Source organism: Bison bison, unplaced genomic scaffold, assembly GCF_000754665.1.
Source record: "Bison bison bison isolate TAMUID 2011002044 unplaced genomic scaffold, Bison_UMD1.0 scf7180017864242, whole genome shotgun sequence".
NCBI lineage: Eukaryota > Metazoa > Chordata > Mammalia > Artiodactyla > Bovidae > Bison > Bison bison.
The window spans coordinates 1,792,720-1,812,737 of record NW_011494814.1 but is presented as its reverse complement, the minus strand read 5'-3'; the positions used below and the strand labels follow the sequence as shown (position 1 = coordinate 1,812,737).

Here is a 20,018-nt window from a genome sequence, read left to right as displayed (position 1 = left end):
GTGAAGGGCAGAGAGGCCGGGGGAGGGGGCGCTTTCCCCACAGGTGATGGGGCAGGGGTCGGCGGAGGCCTGGTGGTGGCCGGAGTCCTCTCCAGCCCGCCGCCCTCACTTGCCCTGGTCTCGGGTGGTGCGTGGGGGAGGAAGGTGGCGGTGTCTATTAGCCGGGCGGCTGCTGTTAACGAGTTCCACCTGGAAGGGGAGAGGTGGGGTGGGCGCATATTCGCGGAGACACAGTCTTCATTGCAAACTTGAGCGCCTTTCTGGGGGATCGGCCCTTTCACTTTTTCCCCCTAGCTCCCCCCGGACCCTGGGTTCTGTTCACCAATTTCTTGACTGCTCCTAAAGCTCGGGGTAGGATGTGAGAAGTTGCACTGCGCAACCGAAACACAAGAGTCCTAAGGGTTGGCTGCGGCTGGGTTGAGGCTTTGAAATTGAGTTTTCGCTAGAATAACCTCTAGATTTTCCCTCTGTTTCCACTAAAGAAAAGTATCGGGGTGGGGGTGGGGAACTGCGCGGGAGCGCGCGCGCACTTATCCACACATAAATACACTCGCTCCCTCTCACCCTCCCTCTCCAGCGTTATTAGAAATGCAAGTGAGGTGGAGGCTCAGGGTGTAGCTGAGGCTGAAAGGTGCTCGGAAGTCTAGGCAAACTATCAGGACGTTTAGTAAAATTCCGAGAAAGTTGTAAGGAAGATGGTTATGCTTTTACAATATGATAGAAATCCGGTTTGGGCCCATGTTTAATACATGGAATTCGAATGTTTTAAGTATAGACCAAAAGAGGCATACAGATGGTGTGTACGCGCGTTTTTAAGTTTAAATTCCCATCGGTATTTGCTTTTGCATTTGTAATTGGTAGGAGACGACATCATTTTTTTTAAAGTGTTCAGGTATGAAACAGTGAAATGCGTCGCTATGTTTACTGATCTTTTCTTACGCAGTCTTCTACAGGTGTTGGGAGGGCGGGGTTTGCCGACTCCACTTAAATTCCAAAACCAGTATTCATTTTGAATATATTAATAAGTGTTTATTTCCATTGATATTCTTATTCATTTCAGGGACTGTTTCTTAAATCTCCACTCAAGATGGTTCTTTTAACAAAAATTTGATCTGGATTCAACGCTTCAGAAAAGTATTTGGTTGAGTAAAATATGTTAATAAAATGTGTTTGGCAGTACTGTCAATTCCGGTTTATTCGACTTTAATGTGATGAAACTGTACACTTATTTAGTATTCTTAAATAGACATACTGACCATACCGATAACCTACTAGGCAGTTTTCAGATTAAGATTTCGCTTCCATTTTAAATTGCTTTTTCATTTTTGGCTCTTTCATCTATTTGTTGTTTGAAATTGACCCACGTTTCTTGTATATGGTCGATCAGAGGAAGACACTGGTAAATGCAGACTACCAAAAACTTGCATAGGCCTTGGAGCATGTGATTAAACATACATGATTGAAAATCTGGGTATATCTGTGCATTTAACTTTCAAGAAATAGCACTACTGATCTAATTGACTTAAAGCAGAAATTAGAGCAGTTCAGGTGACTAGATAACAATCGATTTGGTTGTCATGCGTAGGCTGCATTTTTTTTAACCCACTTAAGCATGTATTTTACCATTCTTTGTACATTAATTACAAGAGCATTGGGGAATGGGGTGTGTTACACTTGGATATCCCAGAAAGAATTGTCACAGAATTCTGATATCTTCATCAGTTCTTTAGCACTCCTCTCCCACATTTAAATTACTTTAGCACTTTAGACATTGTATTGCAAAAGTAATGTCTTAATTCTGTCACATGGTACTTAAACTAAATGTTTTGAAACCAGGACCCCACCCCTCTCTCTTTCTGTTTGAAAAGCTGATTTAATCTATACACTTAAACTCTTTTGGAGAAAATTATTTCGACCTTGAGAGTTAAGATTTTTTAAGGAATAAAATATTGTATTTGCATTCTTTTTTTGGAATTGATATTGTGGTACAGCTTAGAATAATATTTTGTAACTCACTTATACATTGAGGAAAAAGTTATTTCTCAAGAAGACTGTACTACTTTTACTTTTTCATCATTAATGGTACTTAACACAAGTGTTGCTTTTAGTATTCAGTTCTTAAACATGAAATGGCATAATTGGGATTTTCTTGGTAGCTGCAGAATGTTTTGTCACAACTTAAGTTTCCATACATATTATTTTTGAAATTTATTTGGACTGATTTTTTCTTTGCATACCCAGAAAGTATGCAGATAATATAGTTGGCTCAAGAAGTGTTGTATAGTGTTCTGTTTTAGTAACATTTGTGTTCCTAAAGGATGTTTGGGGTACACCATGGAAGTTTGGTTTTGCAAAGAACTGTGAAGAAAGTTTGTAAAGTATTCCATTATTTGGTGACTTGAGTAATCAAGCTCCTATTTGTTTAAGTGAAGGTTGTTGATAATTTTCTCAAACTAGGAAAACAAAGAAAAATATTAGTTCACTGCTTAGAATTTTAGGTATGAACTTTAATTGGTTTTCAAATTCTGTTCCTGTATTTTAGGTATGAACTTTAATTGGTTTTCAAATTCTGTTCCTTGGATCCCTTATGGATTTTTGCTGGGTGCCTTGAGACTTCCTCTGGTATCTCACCCTTAGAAACCAGGGCAGCTTTTATTTTTGTCCATTAAAAGTATTCTTCCTAAATACAAGAATTACTTTGAAAAAAAAATCATCTGTATTAAAATTTGTTTGAAAGCGTCCAGTTTGTATTCATTAATTAAGATTACTTTCATTCAGCACTTACGTGCCTGGCCTTAGGGGTACCAAGATAAGTTAGAAATATGTAGCTCAAGCTATAGTTGAAGCGGTAGTAACTTTACAGTAATAAATATTGATGGTTACAAGTACTAAGAAATGTGGAAAAGAGAACCACTGTTTTCTATCAGGGCCTCTTTGGGAAACCTTTACAGAAGAAGCATTTGAATTTGAATGTTTTGACTGCAAGTAGAACTTTGAAAGTAAGAGAGACAAAAAAGGTTTTTGTTTTGTTTTCTCTGTATTTTGGAGATTGTCCACAATTCCTTAGATTTGCAGTCAGATAAAATAGGTTGTTAATATTTGATCATGTCTGTATTTTACTCCTTAGAACTATTGGGGAAAAGTTATGCATAACTGTAATTTTGGGGTTAACATAATGACTAGTATGGTTCCCTTTGGTTAGATTTTCAAGCTTTTCATCACGAAGTTTTCATTTTTCTAGCTTCATGTTAGACTTAGTATATTCTATTATCCCTGACCAATATTTTATTGCGCACCTAGGCATTAGGGTGGAGAAGGCGATGGCACCCCACTCCAGTACTCTTGCCTGGAAAATCCCATGGACGGAGGAGCCTGGGAGGCTGCAGTCCATGGGGTCTCACAGAGTCAGACACGACTGAAGCGACTTAGCAGCAGCAGCAGGCATTAGAGTGAAACAAGGAAATGTTGCTCCCTTAAAAGAGCTTACAGCTTTGGTGCGAAGCTTTGGTGCTTGACGATTTAGGAATAAATGCCAGTTTAACACAGTAGAAGAGCCATATACAAAGTAGTAGATATTGATGTAAAAATTGGTGTAAAGAAATTTGAATAAAGGAGATATCCTTTTGAAGTTGCAGGATTGGGATAAGTGAGAAAAAAAGACACTGTAGACCCAAAGCATAAGGAGGTGTGGATAAATTAACGGAGAGAGTGGGGGAGGAATATAAGGTAAAAATGTACAAACTCAGTTTGTACATTGTAAGCCAAATTGAAGGATTTGGGGGAAAATATTAACACAAGGTTAATAGAAGGAGTAATGGGGAAATAAATTATCTCTACATTCCTATCTTTGTTAACTATATTTGGCATTGTCAAACAGCCTTGGAAAACTGATTCTTTGCCTTCTAATAGGGTATACAGTTTGTTCATTTTCTTCCTATTTAGTATTGTGATCCAGCATTTTATATTTCTTTCTATACTTGCCTTTTTAGAACCAAGATAATATCTCTCTTCATTTTCTTCTTTATTTTTGTTTTGGTTGACTGTTAAAGGGAAGGAGAGACAAAGATCCAGATTTCTACTTTACTATCTAAGTTTATAACTCTTGGAATACTTGTTACAAAGGGTATCACATCACATGGTCTCTTAAATTATTTTCTCAAGTTTGTGATCTTGAAGTTGATGTTACTAATCTTGACTTTACCTCATTTCATTTCTGTGTTTTCACTTGTCTTGGTAATACTGTCACCTGAAACTCAAGTGTTAGCACCATCTGTTGCTGAGACTGATTAGTTTTTCTTTAAGAAACTTGACTCATTTGTCTTTTATTTCTTTTATCTAGTAGCCAGTCACCAAAGTCTTTGTCTTGAATGGCTCTTTTCAGTTCTGTGATAGTTCAGGTGCTTTCAAGCCTCTAGTGTTTGCCCATCTCTTAGGCACTGTGCCCCTCCAAATCCAATTTTGTATTTCACTTCTAATTTAGAATGGTTTCTTATTGCTCACTACAAGGTCTAACTTGTATTTGCCCTTGAAGACCTTCCATAGACATATCTTCAGAAATAAGTAAGTTTCTACTTTCTAACATGGCAACTGTACTCAGCCACTCCACAGTAATCACATACCAGGAAGAACTTTTTAAAATCCAAATCCAGTCTCTTTTTCAGAGTTTACTCAAATCCTTAAATCTATTGCAGGAGTCTGCAGATTATAGTCTGTGAGCACAGTCCAGTCTGCTGCTTATTTTGTTTAATGGCTTTTTACATTTTGAAATGGTTGGGGAAACAATTTTGAATAATATTTTGTAATATGTGAAAATTACATGGAATTCTAATGTCATTGTCTATAATGATCATTTGTGTAAATATTGTCTGTGGCTTGTAGTATTTATTGTTTGACCTTTCACAGAAAAAGTTTCAAAGCCCAAATTACGAAGTATTCTAATTTGTACTGATCTTTCATTTCTTTGAGTTCTTATTACATTTATCAGTTTTATAGTGTATCACATTGCCTATGTCTTCTCATCTGTAGTACTTGTTAAAGAGTGGGCAGTGGTTTTCAGCCTTTTTTAAAAAAAAGCATACCTCCTTTTTAGTCTATACCCTTTTTTTGAGATTTTTATTTGACCACTTAATGTTCCCATAAGTAAGAAAATTGTAGTTTGTTTTCCCTCCTGTGTAGTATTACAATAACGAATGGCAAATTATGCCCTTCTCCCCATGTCTCCATTCTCCAAAGTGAGAAGAAAGAACTTGGACCCTGGAAGGGAGTATATTCATAGCTCCCTGGCTTAGTCAGACCACCCTCTCTGACCACCCTATCTAAATTTCTGCCATAAAGCGAAGCAAATAGTAGCTAAGCACAGTATATATTTAATGGGTTGTTTACACAGGTTGATGTAAATGAGGTGACCCTTGATTCTTCTGTTTTCACCACAGAATAAAGAAATGGACTAGGAAGGGCTGAGAATAACTTTGATACCATGTCCTCAGAGACGACATGTTGTTAGAGGAAAGTGTGGATTAAAAATAGTATTGGCAGTAAATCTGTTTGGAAATAGTTTACACCATTATGTTCTGCAGTGAAACTTTTTCAAACAATAAATACTTGAAATATCAAAAGATAAAAATGGGTAAAAAGCAGAATTACCTTTGCTGAGTAGAGTTTGGAAAGATCCCTGACTGCCACATACTGAGACCCTTCTGGAAGTACCCTTCAGGCTTAATGTTTATAAACTCATTATTTCTGTTAATGAGCAGACTAAAGGTCTTGGGGGAAGAACTGGACTTTCTATATTAGAATATTCTGGAAAAAAAAAAAGAATATTCTGCAGTGCTATACCTTATGGATCCATAATAGTATGTGATTTTTGTTAATTGTGACTATGAATGTGACTTCAAGATTTTCCAGGATCTGAGTTTGAAGATTGATTCATTTAGTCATCAAATACTTGATCTCCCATGTATATCAGGCGCTGATCTGAGTGCTGGGAATATGATTAAAAAATAAAAAATCATCCTAACGCTCTATCCTGGATCCTGCCAAGATATGCTTTCATGAAGACTAATTTATGGGAATATGACTTTAGCATTCCTTTCAACCTTAAGGTTGTATGCTTATGTGGTACAAACCTTAGTCAAAGAAAATACGGAATATGATTGGCATTAACATTGTTTACTTAACTCTTTTATATGTTAAAATGGCTTTTTCATTTCCTCTTTTTTTATAGCGTAAGTTTGTATTGAGATATACTTAAGTATATTATTAAGGTAATATTATGCCATATTCATCTTTTAGTATACAGTTGATATTTTTACTCTCAAACTTTTCTAGTTAAGTTTATCTAAGATTGTGGAATATATGATCATCTTTGGGCTTGAATCTGTCTTCTGTCTTGAATATTTGTTTATTTAAGGGATGTTTTCTTTATTTGACCTAAAAAAGATGGAGCAGGGCTTCCCTGGTGACTCAGTGGTAAAGAATCCTCCCTGGTCTGGGAAGATCCCACATGGTGCAGAGCAACTAAGCCCGTATGCCACTGCTATTAAACCTGTGTTCTAGAGCCCAGGAGCTGTAACTACTAAAACCCTGTGTGCCTTAGAGCCTGTGCTCCGCAATAAAAGAAGCCACTGTAACAGGAAGCCTGCACACAAAAATTGGAGTATTGCCCCCACTATCTGTGACTAGAGAAAAACCTGTGAAACATCAAAGACTCAGCACAGCCAAAAATAAATATTTTTTTAATTAAAAACAAAAAGAATGTAATTACAAAGCTGCTTCTGTGTAATTAGATCTTTGAAGTGTACTTTTCTGTAGTAAATGATTGTGATTTTAAAAAATATTAAGTGTAAAAAATAAAAATTAGGGGATTATTCTGACTGAATACAGGCATACTTTGTTTTATTGTGCTTTGCAGATCCCGAGGGTTTGCACATTGATAGTTTTTGGCAACCTTGTGTAGATCAAGTGTATAGATGCCATTTTTCCAACAGTGTTATTTTTTGATTAAGGTATGTACATATAGACATAATGGAAGCACAGTTAATAAACTACAGTATAGTGTAAACTTTCATATGCATTGAGAAACCAAAAAATTTGTGTGACTCACTTTATTGTGTATTTGCTTTTTTGTGGTGTCTGCAACCAAACATGCAATATCTCCAAGGTATACCTGTACATTATTATAGACCATAGTTAGTCTTTATTCTGATAGCTTAATTTTTGACAAAAATTTTGGAACCTTGAATATATGTATATTTCCTCCATAAATAGCTTTATGATGTCTTTTAGATTAATAAATGGCAACCCACTCCAGTGTTATTGCCTAGAGAATCCCAGGGACGGGGGAGCCTGGTGGGTTGCCATCTCTGGGGTCGCACAGAGTCGGACACGACTGAGCGACTTAGCAGCAGCAGCAGCAGCAGCACTTATTTAGTAAACCTAACATGCTTTACTTTTTACTTTTTTTAACCAGGGAATTAAGAACATTTGATTGTAGTATTTATTAGGCTTCATACATTTATTGAATAGCTACTATGTGGGAAGGACTATTTGGGGCTCTTGGAATATGATGATGGAATGAACAGATTTGTGCATTTGTACATCTTTTTAAACCTAGAATGGGGAGGGGAGAGGGGTAGAGTTAATGACAAATAATAAAGAAGTTGTAAATTAGGATAAGCAAAGGAGAATTTGGAGATTGTTAGGGAAAGTAAGGGCAAAGGTAGGAACATGTTTAGCTTGTTCAGGATTCTTCACTGTGACTGGAATAGAATGAGGAATGGGGAGAATAAAATGGGAATAGGTCAGAGAGTAAGATATGGTTAGAGAAGGTAGATCTTGTAGTAAGCCATTGAAAAGACTTCGCTTTTACTTTTTTGGAGACACGGGAGAGTTTTAACCTCAAGAAAGGGACGGTCTTACGTATGTTTTAAAAGAAATAGTCTGGCTGCTCTGTGAACAGACTGAGGAAGAGGAGCAGGAGTGGAAGCAGAGAAATTAGTTCAGAAACCTTTGGAGGAATGAAGAGCCAGAGATGAGAATGGAATGAGATCAGATTTATAGCAATAAAGGTAGTGAAAAGCAATGATTTCTGAATGTATTTTGAAGATGAGGCCAGCAGGAATTTTCCTGACAGCATATAGTAACTTGGAAGTGTAAAATATTTTTTAAAATATACTTTTTATTAATTCATGAGTGCAACAGTTTTGTGAAAAGTTACAAAATTTAGTTTAAATCCAGAATTACTAAGACTCTTTCAGTTGACTAGATTCCTTATAGAGCTTTAAAAAAAATTTTTTTTATTTTTGCAGAAGGCCACTTCATGTTATTAAAACTCCATTAAAAGGATCATGTTGTGTTTGAATGACTTAAAACGTCTCAAAACTTAATTGTAGAGATAGCTTCATTTCAGCACAGTTGTCCAACTTAAAGATTATACATTGTTGTTAATTTCTGTAGAGATACTTATTCTAAACATTTCCTTGAAAGTGTATAGGATAATCTTAAAAGCACGAGGAGAAATTACATTGCAGGTTATTACAAGTAGCACTAATGCTTAAGAAGGGCTTCCCTCGTGGCTCAGTGGTAAAGAACCTGCCTGCCAATGCTAGAGACATGGTTGAATCCGTGGGTTGGGAAGATCTGGAGAAGGAAGGAAATGGCAACCCACTCCAGTATTCTTGCCTGGGAAATCCCATGGACAGAGGAGCCTGGTGGGCTACAGTGCATGGGGTTGCAAAAGAGTTGGACACGACTTAGTAAACATCAGTGACAGTGCTTAAGAAGGTAAAGATTGGTCATCAAGAGAGTCAACCCTGTAACTTTGAGTAGGTCATTATTGCTTTTTATCTTGGTTTCTTTTTTTTTTTTTTTTACAAAGATTAAGTTATGTCAAAAATAGAAAAGCTATGTCTAGATTGACATAGTCAAGTATTAACCATTAAAAATACTTGAAAGGAGTTTTCAAATTGAATCTAACAGCCTGCCTATAGACATTGGCCATTAGCTTGTTAGTGGGAAATTTTAAAAAGGCATTCTTTTTTTCTCAGTACAAAAGAAAAACTACCTTGGTTAGTTAATAGTGTGCAATTTTGACTTGAATAGTGAGGGCCAGTGGATTAATTACATAAACTATCCAAGTGTCTGAAAGTAAATTTCCTTATAAACCTGTACAGAAAGTATAACTTTCTTCCTTGAGGTAGTTATACCATACTCACTCAAATGACAAAATCTTTTCAAGGACAAGATGACAATAGTTTTCTAGTCTAGGGTTTCTGAAACTTTTAAAATCTGAAAATACTTTTAAACTAAAGCTTCTGAGTTAAGTAAACCTGTAAATCAGATAGGCACTGCTCTGGTGAAGAGTTGGAGAGAGCAACTATTTATTTGTCCAGCATTCTTTCCTACCTCTAGATAAATGAATTTTCTCACCAGATAATCACTATATGGTGACTCATGACAAAAACTCTGGATCTGACTTCAAAAGGCCAGCAGGTAGCCTGCCTGAGAACATTGTTACTAGAAAGAACGTGGATGTTCTTTACTGTGTCTTAGTGGTAGTTTACTGTGAATTTGGTCTGTAAACCACACATGTCACACAAAGCTACCTTATTTTTAATTTGAACTTTAATATTTGTAAGTCAGAGACTGCCACTAATTAGGATGTGTCAGAGCCTTAGTACTGAAAATTTGTCAGTACAATAGAGTTTTATTTCTCTGTTAAATAAAAAGCCTTCTAGTTTTCAATGACTGATAAAAGGATGATGACTTCATGCTTCCATTCACCTTACTTTTAAGGGCTTTTTCTTTCTGAAACTTTAAAAATTCATTTTGTGGTAGTGTTTTTATTTTGACTTTTATGCTGGATAACTTTAGATAGAAAAGTGTTTCAGTCTTCTGAGGTTTATGCTCTAGGAGAGCATGAATGATTCTTTTAATGTGTTTGGATAGGTATTTGTAAAATATATTAACCAAGATGTAACCATTATGATAAGGATTAGATTTGTAGTTGAAAATTTTCCACAATACTCAGGTCCATATAACATACTGTTACTTTTCTATTGAAAATTTTGTGTCTCTTAAACTGGAAAGCAGGGAACAGTCTTTCATTGCTTTGAATTGCTCTTAATTTTCAGAATAGATGTTTGTCCACCAGAGTTAATCAAGAGCTCTGCGTAGGTCTAGTGTTTGTAGAATTCAATGTAAAAATTCCCCAAAGAAATCGCTGGTTATGTTTTCTTTTGGTACACATTTAAAAGGATATCGTCTGCAATTTTTTGCTTGTTTAGTAAGAAAGAAAGAAAGATAGACTTTGTATTCTGCTGTTTGAAGGGTTTTTTTTTTTAATCATTTGTTATGGAATCACCATGCTATTTTCACAGACTAATTTCCCTTTTTATTGCTCTTTATAATTTTGTTATCCAGTTAGTTCACTGTTTTCTTTTCAGTAAATATCCATTAAGTAGCCCAATTGTTCTTTTGTGTGGTTTAAAGAATGTTAAACTTGATGCTCAGTGCAAATATTCAGTTTGATCACATTAAGATTTAAAAATTTTTTTACTTGATAAAAGAGAGTTAATAGGATTGAGTGGGACTGCCCTAATTTCTTACACTGCTAGTTATTGTATGTACTGCTCTCGGATAAATACTGGCAAATCACCAGCCTGAACAAGTCATTTTTTAATAAATCTTCAACAGCTTCCTTGATTGCAACAATCAAATCTTAAAAACAGAACTTAATATTTATTAAGCATTTTTTCTTTGCATTTAACATTAACAAAGAAAAACTTAGTTCTTAAATTTGTTTAGATAGGCAGCTCCATTTTATACATGGGGGAACCGTGTCTCAAAAGATTTAGGGTTTTACTGTTGTTGTAAACTAATAAATGTTAGGAATTTAATTTGAAGTCATTTCCATTTACTCATGATTTTCTACTACTGATTTTGGTGCTTCAACATTATATTACACAAGTGAACCTAGTATTTTGCTTGAGTGTTTGGTGGCTGATACAGTTAAAATCAGTATTTCATTGAGGTTGCTAGGATAAACTTAGATAATACAAGAATAAATCTTGATATTTTATTTTAAAATATTATATTAGAAATATAGTAAAAATTTTAAATTGCAAGAATAATTTCTTTTTACCATTAGTATAGCAGATGTGGACTATAATCTTAATAGATATTTACTTGCAATTTTGAGGGTAGTGGAGAAACCACATATTTGGGGCAAATAGTGGTTATTTTCTGACCTTTTATTTTTTTTCCCCTCATGGTCTTTATGATCTTGTATTTTGTCTGGATTGAAGATATTTTTCATATATGTTGATGTACATGACTGGATATTTTCCTTGTGAAATTTGGTATGGTAGAAATTATGTATTGCTTTTAATTAAACCTCAAAAGAATGTGAAGAGTCTCCAAATAAACCATTATAAGAGACTAATTCATTGTTTCCACACAGATAAGCTGAATTAAATTACGTGCAAGTCTTATGGGTTATTTGTTGTTGTTTTTATATCAAATAATTCTAAAAGATTGTCTCAGATATATAATCTTAAAATTCTTGAGCTTTGTGCTACTCAAAATACGATCTGGGAGCTTTTTGTAAATACTCTGAGAGGAAATAAATGCAGGAATCAAGAACATTTAGAAACAGTTTGGCAGTAATTTTTTGTCTCTTGAATCTAGTAAGAAATTGGGGCCTACATTTTTTAAAAGATTTCATTCAGATTAAAAATTTCATTGTGTTTTTAAAAATTGACTTGCGTATATGAAATAAAAATTGGTCCTTAGTTTGAGAAGTGTTGATCCAGTTAATCACTGTAACAATTTGTATTAACTGTTCATTTTTTCCTTTTTCTTATTTACGTATATGAATATATTTAATTGGTTTTGTATATAATATTTGATTGCGTAAGACTTAAAAATTCTAAGATCTTGCTAAATTCACATGAAATTCCATGTTAGGGAATAAGGTTTGAGGAACCATGTAAGAGAAAGCAGATAGGTTTTTAAGTTGTGAGAGAGTTGTTAAGGCAACTAGTTTGTTTTAGTTATTATCAAACATAGCCTCCAGACAGAGAAGACAGGAAAATTGAGGGAAGGGAAGGACTAGAAACAAAATGCATATTTGGTTAATAGGGTTTTATTTTAAAGTTTGTAAGATCACATTAAAATTTGTATTTAGTTTTTTTAGTTGTTAGATTTGCCTTAAATTTTGAGGTCATCTTGCACTTTTAACAGTAAATCATAAACTGTCTTTGGTGATTTCTTAAAATACTGTGACATTGTTAACTTGTCTGGTGCTTTATTATGAACATCTTTAATGTGTATATAGTTCAGCATGTATAATTCATGACTAAGATTTGTCCTTTTTCTCTTTCTAGGAAGATGATCCATATGATCTTGAAGACCTTTCTGCACAGAAATGAGGGAAATAAAAAGAACCAAATGTAGTTCTGAAATGTGGGATCTGTATTTTGAGATGATTTTATTTTCAAAATGAGAAGTATATCTGGTTATCTTTATGAATGTAGAGACATGACAAGAGAGTTATGATGGCCAAAAACAAAGAGCCTCGCCCCCCGTCCTATACCATCAGTGTAGTTGGACTCTCTGGGACTGAAAAAGACAAAGGTAACTGTGGAGTTGGAAAGTCTTGTTTGTGCAATAGATTTGTACGCTCAAAAGCTGATGAATATTATCCAGAACATACTTCTGTGCTTAGCACCATTGACTTCGGAGGACGAGTAGTAAACAATGATCATTTTTTGTACTGGGGTGACATAACGCAAAGTGGTGAAGATGGAGTAGAGTGCAAAATTCATGTCATCGAACAAACTGAGTTCATTGATGACCAGACTTTCTTGCCTCATCGGAGTACAAATTTGCAACCATATATAAAGCGTGCAGCTGCCTCTAAATTGCAGTCAGCAGAAAAACTAATGTACATTTGCACTGATCAACTAGGCTTGGAACAAGACTTCGAACAGAAGCAAATGCCTGAAGGGAAGCTCAATGTAGATGGATTTTTATTGTGCATTGACGTAAGTCAGGGATGCAATAGGAAGTTTGATGATCAACTTAAATTTGTGAATAACCTTTTTGTCCAACTATCAAAATCAAAAAAACCTGTAATAATAGCAGCAACTAAATGTGATGAATGTGTGGATCATTATCTTAGAGAAGTTCAGGCATTTGCTTCAAACAAAAAGAACCTTCTCGTAGTGGAAACATCAGCACGATTTAACGTCAACATTGAGACATGTTTCACTGCACTGGTACAAATGTTGGATAAAACTCGTGGCAAGCCTAAAATTATTCCCTATCTGGATGCTTATAAAACACAGAGACAACTTGTTGTCACAGCAACAGATAAGTTCGAAAAACTTGTACAGACTGTGAGAGATTATCATGCAACTTGGAAAACTGTTAGTAACAAATTGAAAAATCATCCTGATTATGAAGAATACATCAACTTAGAGGGAACAAGAAAGGCTAGAAATACATTCTCAAAACACATAGAACAGCTTAAACAGGAACATATAAGAAAAAGGAGAGAAGAATATATAAATACTTTACCGAGAGCTTTTAACACTCTTTTGCCAAATCTGGAAGAGATTGAACATTTGAATTGGTCAGAAGCTTTGAAGTTAATGGAAAAGAGAGCAGATTTTCAGTTATGTTTTGTGGTGCTAGAAAAAACACCTTGGGATGAAACTGACCATATAGACAAAATCAACGATAGACGGATCCCATTTGACCTCCTGAGCACTTTAGAAGCTGAAAAAGTCTATCAGAACCATGTACAGCATCTAATATCAGAGAAGAGGAGGGTAGAAATGAAGGAAAAATTCAAGAAGACTTTGGAAAAAATTCAGTTTATTTCACCTGGGCAACCATGGGAGGAAGTTATGTGCTTTGTAATGGAGGATGAAGCCTTCAAATACATCACTGAGGCTGATAGCAAAGAGGTGTATGGTAGGCATCAGCGAGAAATAGTTGAAAAAGCCAAAGAAGAGTTTCAGGAAATGCTTTTTGAACATTCTGAACTTTTTTATGATTTAGATCTTAATGCAACACCTAGTTCAGATAAAATGAGTGAAATTCATACAGTTTTGAGTGAAGAACCTAGATATAAAGCTTTACAGAAACTTGCACCGGATAGGGAGTCTCTTCTACTTAAGCATATAGGATTTGTTTATCATCCCACTAAAGAAACATGTCTTAGTGGCCAAAACTGTACAGACATTAAAGTAGAGCAGTTACTTGCCAGTAGTCTCTTGCAGTTGGATCATGGTCGCTTACGGTTGTATCATGATAGCACCAATATAGATAAAGTTAACCTTTTCATTTTAGGGAAAGATGGCCTTGCCCAAGAACTAGCAAATGAGATAAGGACACAATCCACTGACGATGAGTATGCCTTAGATGGAAAAATTTATGAACTTGATCTTCGGCCTGTTGATGCCAAGTCGCCTTACTTTTTAAGTCAGTTGTGGACTGCTGCCTTTAAACCACATGGGTGCTTTTGTGTATTTAATTCCATTGAGTCACTGAATTTTATTGGGGAGTTTATTGGAAAAATAAGAACTGAAGCTTCTCAGATCAGAAAAGATAAGTATATGGCCAACCTTCCATTTACATTAATTCTGGCTAATCAGAGAGATTCTATTAGTAAGAATCTACCAATTCTCAGGCACCAAGGGCAACAGTTGGCAAACAAGTTACAGTGTCCTTTTGTAGATGTACCTGGTGGTACATATCCTCGTAAATTTAATGAAACCCAAATAAAGCAAGCTCTAAGAGGAGTACTAGAATCTGTTAAACATAATTTAGATGTGGTGAGCCCAGTTCCCACCAATAAGGATGTATCAGAAGCTGACTTGAGAATTGTCATGTGTGCCATGTGTGGTGATCCATTTAGTGTGGATCTTATTCTTTCACCCTTCCTTGATTCTCATTCTTGTAGTGCTGCCCAAGCTGGACAGAATAATTCCCTAATGCTTGATAAAATCATTGGTGAAAAAAGGAGGCGAATACAGATCACAATATTATCATACCATTCCTCAATTGGAGTAAGGAAAGATGAACTGGTTCATGGTTATATACTAGTGTATTCTGCCAAACGGAAAGCATCAATGGGAATGCTTCGAGCATTTCTGTCAGAGGTTCAGGACACCATCCCTGTACAACTGGTGGCAGTTACTGACAGCCAAGCAGACTTTTTTGAAAATGAGGCCATCAAGGAGTTAATGACTGAAGGAGAACACATTGCAACTGAGATCTCTGCTAAATTTACAGCATTGTATTCTTTATCTCAGTATCATCGGCAAACTGAGGTCTTTACACTGTTTTTCAGTGATGTTCTAGAGAAAAAAAATATGATAGAAAATTCCTATTTATCTGATAGTACAAGGGAATCAACCCATCAGAGTGAAGATGTTTTCCTGCCATCTCCCAGAGACTGTTTTCCCTACAACAACTACCCTGATTCAGATGATGATACAGAAGCACCACCTCCTTATAGTCCAATTGGGGATGATGTACAGCTGCTTCCAACACCTAGTGACCGATCCAGATACAGATTAGATTTGGAAGGAAATGAATACCCTATTCACAGCACCCCGAATTGTCATGACCATGAACGCAACCATAAAGTGCCTCCACCTATTAAACCTAAACCAGTTGCACCGAAGACAAACGTGAAAAAATTGGATCCAAACCTTTTAAAAACAATTGAAGCTGGTATTGGTAAAAATCCAAGAAAACAGACTTCTCGTGTGCCTTTGGCACATCCCGAAGATATGGATCCTTCAGATAACTATTCAGAACCCATTGACACAATTTTCAAACAGAAGGGCTATTCTGATGAGATATACGTTGTCCCAGATGACAGTCAGAATCGTGTTATTAAAATTAGAAACTCATTTGTAAATAACACCCAAGGAGATGAAGAAAATGGATTTTCCGATAGAACCTCGAAAAGTCATGGAGAACGGAGGCCTTCAAAATACAAATATAAATCTAAAACCCTGTTTAGTAAAGCCAAGTCATACTACAGAAGAACACATTCAGATGCAAGTGATGATGAGGCTTTCACGACTTCTAAAACGAAAAGAAAAGGAAGACATCGTGGAAGTGAGGAAGATCCACTTCTTTCTCCTGTTGAAACTTGGAAAGGTGGTATTGATAATCCTGCAATCACTTCAGATCAAGAGTTAGATGATAAGAAAATGAAGAAGAAAACCCACAAAGTGAAAGAAGACAAAAAAGTAAGTTTAATTTATGGTTCATAATGTTTCTAAAGATGTTTTGACTTTTAAAAAATTACTTTTTTAAGATAATGGATTTGATGTCAGTGAGAAGTTACGCTGTCTGTCATTTAGTAAGTGTAATTGGCAGCTCTTTTTAATTTTCTGAATATTTTGTGAGGATTGATTATTTTTTGTTACTTCATTTTATTTATTTTTTGTTACTTCATTTTATTTACTTGTGCTTTAACTTGTTCATTTCGCAGAGTCAGACATGACTGGGCAACTGAACAGCAAAAAGTTTATTTGGGGTGGAAGTTTGATTTTGTATTCTTCAGCATAAAAGTTCTAGGTGAATAGGTAGATTCTGTCTACAGAAACTTAGATATAAAATGCTTTTGTTCATTTTCTCTGTTTATAAGCATCCTATTTGTCTGTTTTTCCCTTTTGACTTCGCGGTTTTGCAGCTTGATTTGTTGACATATTAATTTGATATATTGGCATATTTGATATATTGTTTTTTTGCGGTTTGCTTTTTGCACTTCCCAGATACTGCATTTTTTACAAATTGAAGGTTTGTGACAACCCTGCAATGATCAAGGCTTCATAGCACCATTTTTCCAGTAGCATTTTCTTACTTCTTACTTGCTTTTGTGTTACATTTTGGTAATTCTCAAAATATTCTAAATGTTAAAATTATTATAATATTTGTTACAGTGGTCAGTGATTTTTGATGTTACTTTTGCAAAAAGATTACAACTCACTGAAGACTCAAATAATGATTAACACATTTTAGCTACGTTTTTAAATTGATGTACATACATTGGGTTTTTTAGGTATAATACTGTCGTACACTTAATAGATTGCCATATAGTGTACATGTAATTTTTACATGCACTGGGAAACCAGAGAATTTGTGTGATTCACTTTATTGTGATATTTGTTTTTAGGCAGTGGTCTGGAACTCAACCTGTATTATCTCCAAGACATGCCTATATAACATTGCTTTGAATTTTAGATTCATTGTGTTACGATACTTAAGAGAATTGGAAAACATGATATTTTGGAAGCTTTTAGATCTATAAGTGATTTTTTAATCCTTCAGTGTTTAACCTTAAAGATAAATGTCACTTAAATGTTTGAACCTCTGTTCTTAAAAAGATAAACATAGATTACAGTGCAGCTTTATAAATATAGTTTTATGCTGCAGTTACACTTTAGGGCTTTGTATTATATATGTACAGTGTAGTGCCTTGGATGTCTCCAAGGCTAACTATTTATATCATAGTTATCCGTGGTATTTTTCCTTTAAGCATTACAGAAAAGCTGGAGCATTTTAGTGCAGCTTTTGTTTGCCTGGAAATTATTTTCATTGTGTAAGCTGGACTTGAGTAAGTTTGTCTTCTATTTCAGTTTAGTGAGCATTCACTAAAAGCCTGCTAAACGCTTAAGTCTGTACAAAAAGTTGTTGAAGGATATAAAAGAATTGAAGATGCACATCCCTAAAAAAGCTTAAATGTTAGTTTGAAAGACAGTACCCTGTTTTTGGAACAGAGGTAGAAAAGTAATACTAGAGCACTGTAGGGAAGCATGTGTAATAGTTAAGAGCACATGATCTAGAGCCAGACTGCTAGGATTTGAATCAGCTTACTAGCTGTGTAACTTCTGTATACTCCTTTCAAGGAAGATGGAGATAAACATATTTCCCTATGAGAAATACGTTCATAGTTATTTTAAATAGTGCTTGCTGTTGCTAAGTCACTTCAGTCGTGTCCGACTCTGTGCAGCCCCAGAGACAGCAACCCACCAGGCTCCCCCGTCCCTGGGATTCTCCAGGCAAGAATACTGGAGTGGGTTGCCATTTTCTTCTCCAATGCGTGAAAGTGAAAAGTGAAAGGGAAGTCGCTCAGTTGTGTCCAACTCTTCTCGACCCCATGGACTGCAGCCTACCAGGCTCCTCGGTCCATGGGATTTCCCAGGCAAGAGTACTGGAGTGGGGTGCCATCGCCTTCTCCGAAATAGTGCTTGGCATGTGGTAAATTGATTAAATAAAAAAGTATATACGTTATTTTGTGATAATACTGTCAGATACATATATTAAGTGAATACAAGATGAGAGATCACCATAGAGGTATAGAGTTAGGTTCACAAAACTTCATGAAAAAGGTAAATCACCAGTTTTGGGTATTTTGATTGGTTTTTAGGAAGAAGAAAAGATATTTTAAGAGGGGGAAGTCATTTGTACAGAGGTATAAGATTGTGTCTAGGCAAGTTAAGATAAAATAGGAAACTGTCCCAGTTGAGGGTATTGTGCAATATCATTGCCTTTACAGGGAGGCCTGGCCTGCTGCAGTCCATGCGGTCACAAAGAGTTGGACACAACTGAGCAACTGAACTGAAACTTATAAGAGTCTGCTAAACTGAAGAGCTAGTTCAAATCCAAAAGCAGTTAGTTAAGCAGGGCCTGAGCAGTAAGAAAATTGTTTTGACTTGAGATTCCAAATAGGGAGGAGATTGGCATCAGGTAGTCTAGCTAGGAGGCCGATGTACGCATTCAGTTTTGAAGTGATGAGTACAGAGACCAAATGAGAAATCAACAAAACTAAAAGTTTTATTATATGAAAAGACTAGAAACATAGACCAAAATCTGGCAAAATCAGGTAAAAAGAGAAGGTGTAAACCCTGAGAATGAAAAGGGGAATATAATTACAAATAGATCAGATTAATAAGTGGAGAAACCAATGGCACACCACTCCAGTACTCTTGCCTGGAACATCCCATGCACGAGGAGCTTGGTGGGCTGCAGTCCATGGGGTTGCTAAGAGTAGGGCACAACTGAGTGACTTCACTTTCACTTTTCACTTTCATGCATTGGAGAAGGAAATGGCAACCCACTCCAGTGTTGTTGCCTGGAGAATCCCAGGGACAGGGGAGCCTGGTGGGCTGCCGTCTGTGGGGTCACACAGAGCCGGACACGACTGAAGTGACTTAGCAGCAGCAGCAGATTAATAAGATAGTAGAAAATACTGTCAACAATTTAGATCAATAAATTTAAAAGTTAAGCAAAGTTGAAGTCCATTACAAGAAAGCTTAGAATAATCCTGTAACTGTTAAATAAGTTATGAAGTAGTAGTTACATCTTAGCACAAAAATACGAGGCCCAGGTAATTCTAAGGAGACTTTTTATGGAACAGGTCATTCCAATGTTCTACAAATCCAGAAAATCAGATGAGATCAGTCGCTCAGTCGTGTCCCACCCTTTGTGACCCCATGAATCGCAGCATGCCAGGCCTCCCTGTCCATCACCAACTCCTGGAGTTCACCCAGACTCACGTCCATCTAGTCAGTGATGCCATCCAGCCATCTCATCCTCTGTCGTCCCCTTCTCCTCCTGCCCCCAATCCCTCCCAGCATCAGAGTCTTTTCCATTGAGTCAACTCTTCGCATGAGGTGGCCAAAGTACTGGAGTTTCAGCTTTTGCATCATTCCTTCCAAAGAACACCCAGGACTGATCTCCTTCAGAATGGACCGGTTGGATCTCCTTGCAGTCCAAGGGACTCTCAAGAGTCTTCTCCAACACCACAGTTCAAAAGCATCAATTCTTCGGCGCTCAGCCTTCTTCGCAGTCCAACTCTCATATCCATACATGACCACAGGAAAAACCATAGCCTTGACTAGACGAACCTTTGTTGGCAAAGTAATGTCTCTGCTTTTGAATATGCTATCTAGGTTGGTCATAACTTTCCTTCCAAGGAGCAAGCGTCTTTT

General features: G+C 36.1%; 1 protein-coding gene across 3 annotated transcripts in view; it reads left to right on the top strand.

Moving 5' to 3' along the window:
- ARHGAP5 (Rho GTPase activating protein 5) overlaps window positions 1-20,018 on the top strand; it is an 80,822-nt gene that overhangs the window by 1,108 nt on the left and 59,696 nt on the right. For 2 of the 3 annotated variants that reach the window (XM_010846986.1, XM_010846984.1), the window contains exon 2: window positions 12,384-16,271. In XM_010846986.1, the coding sequence (XP_010845288.1) occupies window positions 12,552-16,271 (3,720 nt within the window). In that variant the 5' untranslated portion in view covers window positions 12,384-12,551. Of the gene's footprint in view, window positions 1-6,980; window positions 7,005-12,383; window positions 16,272-20,018 lie in introns of those variants that run through there. The other variant, XM_010846985.1, reaches the window with a different exon arrangement.